The sequence below is a fragment of the Pelecanus crispus genome, chromosome Z (assembly GCF_030463565.1).
Source record: "Pelecanus crispus isolate bPelCri1 chromosome Z, bPelCri1.pri, whole genome shotgun sequence".
In the NCBI taxonomy this organism is placed as follows: domain Eukaryota; kingdom Metazoa; phylum Chordata; class Aves; order Pelecaniformes; family Pelecanidae; genus Pelecanus; species Pelecanus crispus.
Genome location: NC_134676.1, coordinates 18,703,238 through 18,715,522, shown reverse-complemented (window position 1 = coordinate 18,715,522; position 12,285 = coordinate 18,703,238). Strand labels below are relative to the sequence as shown.

Sequence of the window (12,285 nt, the reverse complement as noted above, 5' to 3'; positions counted from 1 at the left end):
CGAACTTTTCCATGGCCAGCAAGTACATTGAGCTGTATTCAACGTGACATGTAAAATCTCTGTCTTGACCTAAGCAAATTCTGGTTTTATAACTTAAATATATGTGCATGCACAGGTGTTTAAATCCTCCTTAAAAAGCTGACTCCTTTGCTCTTGTCTTCCAATATATTCAATATATCCAATATATTCTACTAACATATATCCTAAGCATTAATTAATGCCCTTCCATAACAAGCATAACAGCATGTTTGAAAACTAGTAGGAGAAAAATGAGCAGAATAAAAAACTTATTACGCACAGCAGCTTGTGAAGATGATGATGAAGATGGTGTTAAGATACCAATAAGCCCTGAGGTAAGAGAGAGCCTCCTGCTCTCTGCTATGGTGGACTCCTTGAAAAGCTCCATTTTGGATGATTTAGGGGCATTGGAGTAAGTCTTTCTGAGTAACTTGTGATTCTTCAATCCATCCAATTCTTCCATTCTAAGATTACTGGAGTAGGACCTGCTTAAAAGTTTGTGGGGCTTCAAGGTGCTGTTGTGCTCACATCGAGGGTCCCCAGAACACGACCTACTCAACAGCTTATGGGGCTTTAAAGTGATGCACTCCTCCTGCTTGACGGCTGCAGAGCAAGAACGGTTCAACAGTTTGTGCGATTTTATAGCCATTGTCTGTTCAGCCCTAGGGTCACTCGACAATGAGCGCCCAAAGGTTCTGTGAGATTTTGTGGCACACATATCCTCTGCCTTCACTGTGCTAGAGCAAGTCCTTCTCAGTAGCTTATGAGTTTTGGAGATGCCATCCTGTTCTGACTTCAGTTTTGATTTATTTTTACCACAGCCAGGTGGAGGATAACTTGGCGACCTTAGAAATAAAGGAGGAGAAGACGAAGTTAGACAATAATCAAAATCTTGTGCAAATCAAGCAAGACCACACATGTAAAAATTTTTAAGTGCTACCTGTCTTCATGTATTTCACTAGTGATAAACGCAGTCCAACATTAAAAAAAAATGGGCAATTGTATGTAGGACTAATTTTCCAATACCAAATAGACATCTTACTCCTATTTACATAGAAGGTCATCAATCAAAAGACAACTAACTACTTAAGTAGAAGTTACAGCTATAGCCTTACAGCTCTTTGTAAGGTCTTTACATCTCTAAACAAACCATTTATTCAGGAAATTATCTTTGAAATGAAAACCACATACTTCACATGAGATTATAACACATTTTCCTTATCAAAATCTATCTTTCCTGTGTAATCATCATGGCACGATCCCATTAAAGTTACTGCCTTCTGGACACAGCATAACATTCTATGTCCAGATCCAATGGAAGATATAATGAGCAGTGAAACTTGCAGGCAGTAAATCAAATTTAATTCAGCTGAAATGAACACTACTTTTAAAAACCTCATAATAATCTGGGTGCTTTGTGGAAGATAATTTGATGCCCTTCTTTCCTGTTTTAGACAAATTCTAGCTCTGTAACACTAGAAATGAGAATGTGAGGGACCTAAATTATGAATGCAGAAAGTAAAGAATAAAAGGTTTTTATGAAACAACATTCACATGTACAGTCACATTTCTATATGGTTCACATTTGGCTGTCCTGGCAAAGCAAGAACATGTAACAGGTATGCTCAATTATTTTTCTATGCTTTATAAGCAACCCCAATCTTTGGAGTATTTTTTGGGCTTGGACTGGATAGAAAAGAAGTGAAACACCAAGGGGAGAGGCTGGCAGGTTTCCTTATGCTGTTAGCAAGTGGTGACAGGAGAAGATGCACATGGAGGCCGCTGACTCACTGTTGCAGTTGGCTCACTACCACCCTCCTGCAGACACGAGGTAGGAATGGCACTCTAGGGAGACAGGGGGTCCCTGCACTTAGGCTGAGCCATCTTTGGACAGGCACAGCAGCAGCAGACAAATCAACAGGAGAAAGGTTGGGCTGCCTTTTTATGCCCTTTCTGAATAAAACCAAACGCCAAGCTACAGCCTGAGCTAGGCAATGAGGTGTGGCATGGTAACGAATGGGTAAGCTTTCTGCTTAAAACATCACCCTCCTCTTCTACCTTTGAAAAGACAAACAATCTTTTGTCATCTTTGACATTCCTCCCTTCTTCAATGTGAGTGATCGCTGCACTCCCTCTCTTTGTTTATACATGGAACTTAGAATGGAAAAATTAATCAAAAAGAAGGAATGTTCAAAGCAGCATTCAATGCAAATTCACAGAAGGGGTGATCTGTCAACCCTTCACAAGCAGGAAAACATGCTAGAGTAAATAGTCACATTCCTGAAAGAGGTAAAATCAGAGCCTGATTTTACATATGCTTAAGAGTACGAGTAACTGGCAGAAGTCATAATGAATTCAAATGAACTATTCACAAACTACTTCTTATGCTTTTAATGCCTTTGTTCTTTGAAATTCTGTGCCTGCATTTCAGAAGTGGTGAGCATTAATGTGCTCAAACAGTATACTGCAAGGGGTGGGTGCTCAGCAGCTCCAAAAATCAGTCTTTCATTAATGACCATTCTAGTGTTAAAGTTTAAAAATACACGCAGCTGTGGAAAGAATAGCTAGACAACTGCAAAAATATTTTATATATGTAAGAGATGTATATTATGTAAGTTATTTATTACTTGTTAAGAGTCACATGCTACTAAGCTACAAAGACACAAATACAACAAGTTAAATAATACAAAATTAATTATTTCCAATTCTAGATGAAACATGGCTGTTTCAGAGAGCAGGGCACTGAAATGCTCTGCCTTCAAATAGTCTTAGAAGCTGCAGTAGTACCTAGTTCACTTTTGTCATGCAAGGCAAGGACTGGAAACCCATGAGGTAAGATATAAATAGAGCACTTCTCTGTGGAGAAAAGTCAGCATTTCACCTTGTGAAGTCTGGTGTGGATTTTGAACAGCATATGGTGTTAACAGCTCATTTTCCTTGCTATTACCTGCGCAATGTAGAAAAGATGTGCAGAGGGGATTTCACCTTTTTGTCAGACACCTTCTTATTGTGCGTACAATTAGATTTCTCTTTGCTGTTCTTCCACTGTTGTGTAACAAATGTCTGCATGATCCTGCAAATTAAGAAAGAAAAAAAGATTTTCTTATCCTAGCCAAGACATCCTCACTTTAATACTAGGGTCTCTCTGTTCACCACATAGGTGACATGATGCAATGTCCTCACTCTACAAGGCAGAGTTTTTCTGTCGTGTATGTGGACTGATGATTGGGTACCTCAGCTCCTCAAAAATGCTTTTTTCCCCACATAAAACTAATTTACATGGAACTCTTATTGAGAACACAGTCTGCACAAACAACCCCTGCAAGACGTATGCAGGTACGCCTCATGGAAATCTAGAGACAAACTGATTCAAAGGCATCCCATCCAACTATAGGCACCTGCCTCTCCAGTGACTACAGAGGTAGGCTACAGCATCCACAATGCTCAAGTAGGAGCATGTTCTCCTAAGGCACAAACATGAAGGTAGGGATGTTGAATACTACACTACCCAAAGAGGGTTTACAGAGAACACAGAGCCAGTCACTTCCCAGAGATGGACTGCAAAAGGCTGTGGTCACAAGTTGTAGCAAGGAAAGCTAAAAACATAAAGGCTATAAAAAGAAGACATCCACAAGAGTGGTTAAGTACAACTGGTTGCCCACAAAGACTGGAGATTTCGCAGCTTAGCTGCTTGAGACTCTCAATGAACTAATCTAACTTTGAAGTTAGTGTTACTTGGAGCAGGATGTTGCACTAGGTGACCTCCAGTAGTTCCTTCCAAGCCAAATTATTCTGTGACTCTAATCCAGCAATGGGAGTCTTTGAGTGATAAAGTCAGAATGGAAGTTTATTGAAAATTTAGTGACTCTTCAAAGATGAATATCGTATTGCCACAGCCGTGAGGGGCCATAGGCTTCATGGGTATCCTGACTTCTGCTCATCTGTGAATTATGCAGCTATGTCCTTGAAAATGTCTTATGGGAACCTTTAGAAATTACCCGGTACACAAATCAGAGACAGTGTAAGTACTGAAACGTTTTAAGAGACTGTTCATGTCTGGGGAGCTTTTTTTTTTCTTCAAAGTCATGTACCAGAGATTTTAGTAACATTGCTTCATAATTTGTAAGATTATGAAAAAGCTGCACTGAATTTCTTTAAACACAAAACAGCAAAAGATTTTTTTTCTCTTAAGGGATTCTTAATGTTGTAATGGTCAGATATTAAAGCCTATATTCTTGTCATTTTCTTACACACACACACAAGCATATGTGGAAAGATGACTCAGCAAAATTTTATTAAATTGCATTGTACCATGAACACATAAAACTGCTAATTTTTTCAACTATTCTTCCCTCTTGTCCTCAAAACGTGGATCGCCTAATTACTGGGGTACATCCTAGAGGCCACCATGAAAGCATAGCCCCCCTAGGGTATGCATGATGCTCAAAAAGATTCCTGCTCCAGGGGCTTCACCATCTAAGCAGAAACATGAAATTGAACACTCCTATTTACATTCTTTTGAGCAGCTTACTTTCTAAATGACAGCAAAGTGACAGAAAACCCTGGCAGGCAGCACAAATCAGGTTCTCCCCAACAACTGCCAAAACTGAACTTAAAAAGGCAAATCCTGTTATTTTTTATTTAAAGAAAAACAAGTTCAAAATACTTTGATCCATCCAACACCAAAAAGTGTGTAATATTTGCCTAAAAACAGGGGTTTACACTTTTCTAGACTTACTTTTTCAGCTGATGTCCCAGCCCAAATCTTTCTTTAGTAGAAATCTGAAATACATCCACAGTTGGCACTATGGAAAAAGGACATATTGTTGATATATGAACTTACAGCAATAATCAAGAACACATGACCATGTAAGTCATATTTAAGTACCTTGTTCTATCTGGACCTCTACTATAGACAATGCCATTGAAGCAATGGTGAAAGTGGACATGTCATCTATTAAGAAATCAATGGTCCTTTTTTGAATTTAGCCAATATAATTTGTAATTTTACAAAGGAGTATTTTAGAAATTGAATTCCCCCAAATGTATCTCTTCCCACTAATTTTACTTACAAAAATCTGTCTTTGGTTTTTATTTTATGCAAGTACCAGAGAGCAGCATCAGATGAAATATATCTGGACTGGTAATTCATCTTGCCTAATCTCTTAAACTTTTTTCCAAATAAGTAGTCTTTACACACTACTGTTCCTGTGACTATGAAGAAAACCCAGAGTGGGATAAACTGAATTAATTAGTATCTGGGTTTTCTTCCTGAGGGTGTTTTAACACAAGATCCATAATAGTCATCTAAGTGCCTGATGTATGAATTCCAGTGGCCAAGGATTACCCTGAATTTTCCTCAAGACCCACCCGAACATTGGTATACCCATATTCATCTGTCAGAAAATTGACAGTGTACAGGGTGAAGGCTGGAAATTAGCTCCTGGTATTACTAAAATCCTTTAATAACATTTACTAGATAGAAGTGGCAGATGGAATCCAGCACTTGTAGAGAAAGCCTCAGGTCCTCAAGGCAGGACAACAGCCAACACATATTACAAGCACAAACAGACTTTACCCTTTGTATTACCTAAGGTGGTAATGACTACAGTAAAATAAAAAAGGAATGAAAACAAAAAATCTGGGGTTGGTTCAAATTTAATTAGAAAAAGTAAATCAGTATTTTAAAATCTGTATTATTCTGATCACTCAGAAAGCCAGACTTTATTCAGAATGTCAACGTTTATCCTTTAATTTTAATAAATTTTAAAATAAAATACAATATATCTGAACTGCACATCCAATTTCACTTAGTTCAAAGCCCTGTAGATATCCATTCTCTAATGTTATTGTTCAAATATAATCTCATCTTTTAAAGACAAACAAACACAATTTTTTCGAAAGGGATGAATGATTTGATTGGGGGGTAGCAATGTTTTTAGATTGTCAAATTTAGCACACATGGTAGGGGTGGAATATTTTCAGTGAGAATCACCATACCTAGAGCAACAATCTTATAATCTGACATGTAGACTACAATCGTTGCCTAAGCTCTACAGCCAGAGAAGACAGCCCACTGCCTCCAAAGGCTGATTCATCCTCATCTAAGACAGGTTCCTAAGACACGTGGGAGAAACTGCCCACAAGTACAATAATGAGACAAGTTATTAATTAGAAGAAGGACTATCTAAAATCAGGATATTATACAGCTACAAGGTGGTACAAACACCCCCCATAGGGCTTTGGAGTATACTGCATTTCTGTTTCTTTTACCAATCAACAGAAATACTACAGGACAAAAAACATGTAGCATAAAGTTATCGCCCAGTAGTCTCAAAACATCATATTTAAGGGGGAAGAGGAATTCACAGAAAAAGGGTCTTGTTAACACAAAAGATGGTGGATGTTATTGTCCTTTTCTGATAAATAAAGAGACATGGCTGCAACAGCAGCTGAGCTTATAAAACCAGTACCAGCAAAGCCCTTGCCTCTGGCCCTGATCGTGCCTTTCTCGGTACTCAGGCACTCCCACAATCAGTCAGCTGCAGGACTGGGAACTAAGCCTCCCCTTTTAACCTTGTCAACAGTGCAGAAGATACCTTGTTGTTACTTCTCATTTCACTAGATCATTTCTTACTGTATGCTGCTCTTCACGCTTCACCTTCTGTTATTTGCTGCACTTTTTTATTTTTTAAATTACATTTTGATTGCAATATTCTGAATACTAACACTGCTTCCAGCTACGGCAAATACATATTTTAAGATCTGCATATTTACAAAAAAGATCAAAGCAATAAAATACAGATAAAAAGACCAAAGTCAAGCAAAAAACCCAAAGATTGATGTAATGAAATGCTTATTTGAATGAACAGAATATAGCTTACAGTTAGCATTGGCAGGCAACATATCCTATAAAAATAGCTCATTGGGACAGATTTTGCTAATCATATTATGACTGGAAATATCTATTCATTTTCCAGAAGCAGAATTCTCCCACAGATACAAGCCTGAACTGACAGCTTGTACTGGAAGCCTCCAAAGCTGGGGAAGTTATGATCCAAATTGCAACTTAGTTCTGACTTACCACTGTAAAAATATATCTGAAGTTGACTCTTGCATATGAATGTTTCCAAATCTTCAAAATCAGTTGATTCTTCAGGAGTTTGACCATTTTTACTCTCATGTATAAGTTCTACTCACTTAACAACTCATTCAAATCTAAAGATTCCCAGAGTTCACACAGTCATATAGAAATCAGAAGCTGAAAGGATAATTATCACAGCCTGATTCTTCAAAGGTGTGTGAAAAAAGGGCATATTAATATGCTGCACAGATCTATGTATGTATACCTTAACAGTGATATCTCATCTGTGAAGATGGTCCCTGATTTCCAAAATCAGGAAATCATGTATTAGAAACTGTAGATCTTTATTCCTTAACCCTGGTTCCTAAGGGAAGCAATTGCATTTCAAAGTTCCAAAAATCAACCTATGAAAGTTTAAACTAGATACTCATGTCATTATTTAGAGCCTAGCCATGCAAATATACGTAAGCATAATTTCAAACCAATAGGACTGCACTCAGCAGTAGATCTAAGCACATGCAGGGTCAAAGATTTGGCAGTGAATCAGTAGCTATCACCTACCGCATGGCTCAGAACGAGACACCATACAAGGTACGTGAAGAATACACAGGTGACTAACCTGGACCATTTAAGTACTGTGTAAGTGAACAGTGCAATCGCACTATTATAGGCTCTGTGCGAATTACATCCCACGCCACAGCAATCTCTTCCTAGTTCAAGATAAAAAGAAAACAACAGACACCATTAGCCATCATGAGGAATGCCTGCATTTTGTCAGTCTGCCTTAGCGTTGTTATAAGCACCATCCACCCATTTACCCAGTTGTTGAATATCTACTCCAACTTCAAACTTGAGACTAGGATAAACTGTTGCCTGCTGATGCGCCTAAGAGCAGTGTTAGACTGCTTCCAGTTTAAATAAGTATGCTCATTTAAACTGAGCACAGGTTTATGCACAACACCACATCTACAGTGCAGGCAGACACATTCACATCTATCAAGAGATACTGCCTCAAAGCTGAGAAACAAAGGAGCAAATAAAGATGGAAAGGAAACTCACCCCATAACACAGGGCAAAGGAAAATTTTGTTCCTTAAGACTGATTAAAATAATTCAACGTATGATCAGACTTTCTTAAGTTTTAGAAAAGCCCAAGAACAACTATCTTAATGTGCTGTGCTAACCTGAGAATATGACATATCTGTGCAGAATCTAATGATGCCCCTAAAAGCATTAATTTTTATTCTCTATCTAGAGGACAAGAAGTTACTGCACAGATGAGGTGAGGAAGTGTGGAGTTAATGACAGCATAACTGTTACAGAACCCATGCTGCCAGTCGACAGCACCACTGTCCTGTGTCTCCTTTGCCACTCAAGCCTCTCCCTAATCAGCTGCAGATGTTGAGAAGCACACAGGAGAACTCCAGCCAAGCTCTTCTTCCCTCCAGGACTCTATAAAGTGCTTTCAGTTAACTAATGTCTAGGATAGCAAAAAAATAAATGTATTTCATTTGTATCAGTTAAAGCATTTACCATTCACAAAGCATGTTTGAAAGGAAATACACATGCAGTAAATAAAAGCCTACAAAGCATTTTAACAATGCGATCATAAAAAGAAAAGGAAACTTTTCCACTGAGTAGCAATCAATAATGTGACAGTCACTTGTGAAGATCAAGTCTCTGAAAAAGGAAAGTCTCGGTGGTTGTCTAGAGTCTAACGTGTAGCAGAATTAAATGGGTATTAATGTTCATTATGTAATTCTGTGATTAGATTACTTACATCAAGAAAGCTAACATCAATATGCAGATCGATATCTACATCATCAATGGCTCCATATTCCCTGAAAGGAAAGAATTACATTACATTAGAGCTCTTTAAGATACTCCTCAGCCCAGGAGTGCTTATAACAGGGAAGATTTTATAAAGGATAATCGTGTCTGTAAAATCAGAATGGTTATAAGATACACATTTACATAGATTGGATCAATATTCCCAGTGGGTGACCGTCTGCTGCACTGAATTTTTCTTTCAGTGGATCTTAAACAGGCTAAATCTTTTTTCCTATTAAGTCCCTCAAATTCTCTCTCCATTGCTGCTATGTATTTTTGTCTCACGTATTGCAGAAATAAATCAAGAAAACAATAATGGTCACATGCTGCTCCTATTTATGACAAAAGAAAATCCTAGTTAATTTTCAAAAGTATTTCAGGTTAACAGCCAGTAACCTAAGGAGAGGCTTGAGATAAATCGTTGAAGACAAATACAACATAGCCTAGAGGGTGGCACATTATACCTGTGGGATTGCTTCATACATTCAAACATTTGTTCGTCAAAACATAAAGATTGCCCTGTAATGTGCTCAAGGCAATAGTTACCTTATTTTATCTGTTATGTGTACTATTGCTGGAATCCCCAAGGTTCAGATTTAACTTATCCTCACAGGTCTTTCCTTGCCATCTGAAATCTTAAAGTGTGACTTTTCTGCCTCTTATTTTCTGACTCAGTCTGACTGCCCTCCCCCAACTTACTTAAAGACTTCTGAAAAATAGGACTATCAAATACTCATTCATACACCTAAAAAAAAATTGCTTTCCTTTTCATTTAAATTACTTAAGTGGACAATACTGTAAAAGTGCAGTCACTTTCAATTTGTCACAGATTAGCTTCTAGTCACTAGGTCTTTTCTTTACACTGCATTTATATGCTTGTTCTCACAGTGACTTCCATACTTTTCTATTAAACTAGACTAAGACAGTGCACAGTAGCAGTCATGCATAAATAAGTTGATATGGTAATTTTGAAATACAAAAACATTTTTGTGAATACAAATATTTCCTACCAAAGTGGCCTCAGCCCATGGTAGGACCTAGCTCTCACTGGAAATGCCTTGACCTCTTGTAAAGCTTGGCAGAGGGAACCCCTTCCACCAAACCTCAGCATCCCAATGGTTCTCTCTGGTAAGGGCAAACCCAAAGCCTCTCTCTAGATCAGACGCGTCCACACATGGCACACACAGGGCAGGTAAATGGTTGGCCAGGGCTGTGTTACCTGGAGGCTTCCCAGCCACCCTGACAGCTGCTCCAGAGCCCTCTCACCCAGAGCTACAGGTACAGGTGTTCGCTGGCCTCCTACAGCTCACTGAAGACTTGACTTTGAAACAGTGAAATTCTACACTTACTGAATGGCTTAGCCACCATCCTACACAAGTGGCCTCAGATTATTTTTTTTTACTATTATTATTTTCCAGAAGATCCAAAGATTGTTAAGAACTCTTAAGTAATTTTTATGAATGCAGGCTCGTGTTACTCATATGACTGAGATTCAAAAGGCTGTGAACAAGCATAATTTTATAAACTAAACAGAAACATAGTTGAACTAATGAAACACAGAATTATTAGTGGAAAAAAGGGTAAGATAAAAATAAGTTATAACTGTGGAATTTCCATACTCACTGAAATCCCTTTGCACCCACTCCATTACTATCCTAGAAAATGGATTTTAGACACATGATGCTGACTCTAGTTTTACTTCCCCAAGCTGAAAGGGGGGAAGAAAATAAAGTTTTCTTCCAGCACCTGCAGCTTACGATCTGCTGCCTAAAATGGCTCCATGAACACATCTTGATTTTGAAGCTCCCAGAGGTCCTCTGTCCATCAATGCATAAGCCATGTAAATAGACACTGAAGAGTTTGGATCAGTTGGTCCAGAGGTCTTTCTCATGGCTTTAGTGGCCAGATTGCCAAGAGCAGAGATGAAAAGCATGCAGGTATAAGAATTTCTTTTTTACATGTACAGTTGACTCTGTGACAGCAAGAGATTACTAAAAGAGGGTCAACTGTCTAGGAAATATGCATCTTAGTGGGTGTCACTGTCAGACAGTGAAACTGAATGCTTAATGCTGTGTTTGTCATTTCCAAGAATTTATGAGTACTTTCAACTGCAACAGAGTGGAAGAAGCATTAAAGTTTTCCACATGCCAAAAGCAGCCACAGATGCCAATTTCTACTACAGTAAGCTCAAGGAGATCACAATGCTTCCAATGAAACAGTTGATTCAATAAATTAGATCCAATAAAGTTTTTGAAAGGTTACATATAACGTTTCAATTTTAGGACCTTGAGGGAGCCTATTATCAAGGTATTCTCCATTTCATAGTTATCAGTTTGGCATTAATTTCCTAAACCCATACACAACTATTTGGATTTCAATTCCCCAGGTCCTCAAAATGTAATGAAATTTCCACTTAATTTGAAAAGGTATCTACACCATAGTTGTAGACATGCTCTCTCTTTTCAGACAAAAATAACAGAACTTATTGTTTAGAGGTTAATGGGAACTGTTACTTGCAATATGTGTATGCCTAAGGTTATTATCTTCTCTGTATTTTATTACTTGGTTTGTATGACAGTTTTGATATTTTCTTTGTAATGCATCTGACAGGTCTGTTACATCTTGCCTACCTGTTATTTTTATGAAATTATTAAGATTACATAAATGGAAAATCAAGTTATAAAAGACCTGACACGTATTAAAAATATCATAGAGCTATGCCCTATGGCAGAATCATGCATGCCCCTATATGCCCAACAGAATTTTTGCATAATTAGGCTTTGCAATCCTCCTCTGACTGAGGTTCCACCATTTCCCTGTGTAGGATACTTTAGATTCCCATAATTAAAAAGCTTTCCTAAAATCTAATCAAATTCTTGTTTCTTGCTAACACAGCTAGTTTCTTATTGTCTCTCTCACGACGACAATAGAGAACATTTGATCACTCCTCCTATATACAAACAGCTTTTTTGAAGAACTGTTATTATGTCTTCTCCTTCTCTTTTTTCCAGACTAGACAAATCTGACTCCTTCAACCTTTCCCTAGGGAGAACATTTACTAAATCTCTTATCATTCCTGTTGTTCACCTCCAGGGCAAAAGACAGAGTATGACAGAAAAGGAGTTTAACAAGGATTTAGAGTAATGTTGAATAGTAATATTCAGCAAAATACAACAGCCTGATCAAACACAGATTGAATTGCAAAAGACAATGATGTTTCAGAACAGGCTTCCAGGGCTGCTTCTCAGCACAGCCAGTTGTATCAGTACGCAACCACAAAAAAAGAAGAAACAGACCTAGCGTTATTGCTAGCCAGCAGTGCTCCTTCCTTTTGCCACACAGTATGCAGAAATC

The 12,285-nt window shown here is 38.1% G+C and overlaps 1 protein-coding gene across 2 annotated transcripts in view; it reads right to left on the bottom strand.

The window, feature by feature from the left end:
* PARP8 (poly(ADP-ribose) polymerase family member 8) overlaps window positions 1-12,285 on the bottom strand; it is a 118,360-nt gene that overhangs the window by 37,636 nt on the left and 68,439 nt on the right. For both annotated transcript variants that reach the window (XM_075727251.1, XM_075727252.1), the window contains exons 8-12: window positions 8,882-8,942; window positions 7,722-7,812; window positions 4,757-4,823; window positions 2,966-3,091; window positions 299-863 (exon numbers count right to left, since the gene is read on the bottom strand). In XM_075727251.1, coding sequence (XP_075583366.1) covers window positions 299-863; window positions 2,966-3,091; window positions 4,757-4,823; window positions 7,722-7,812; window positions 8,882-8,942 — 910 coding nt within the window. The remainder of the gene's footprint in view (window positions 1-298; window positions 864-2,965; window positions 3,092-4,756; window positions 4,824-7,721; window positions 7,813-8,881; window positions 8,943-12,285) is intronic.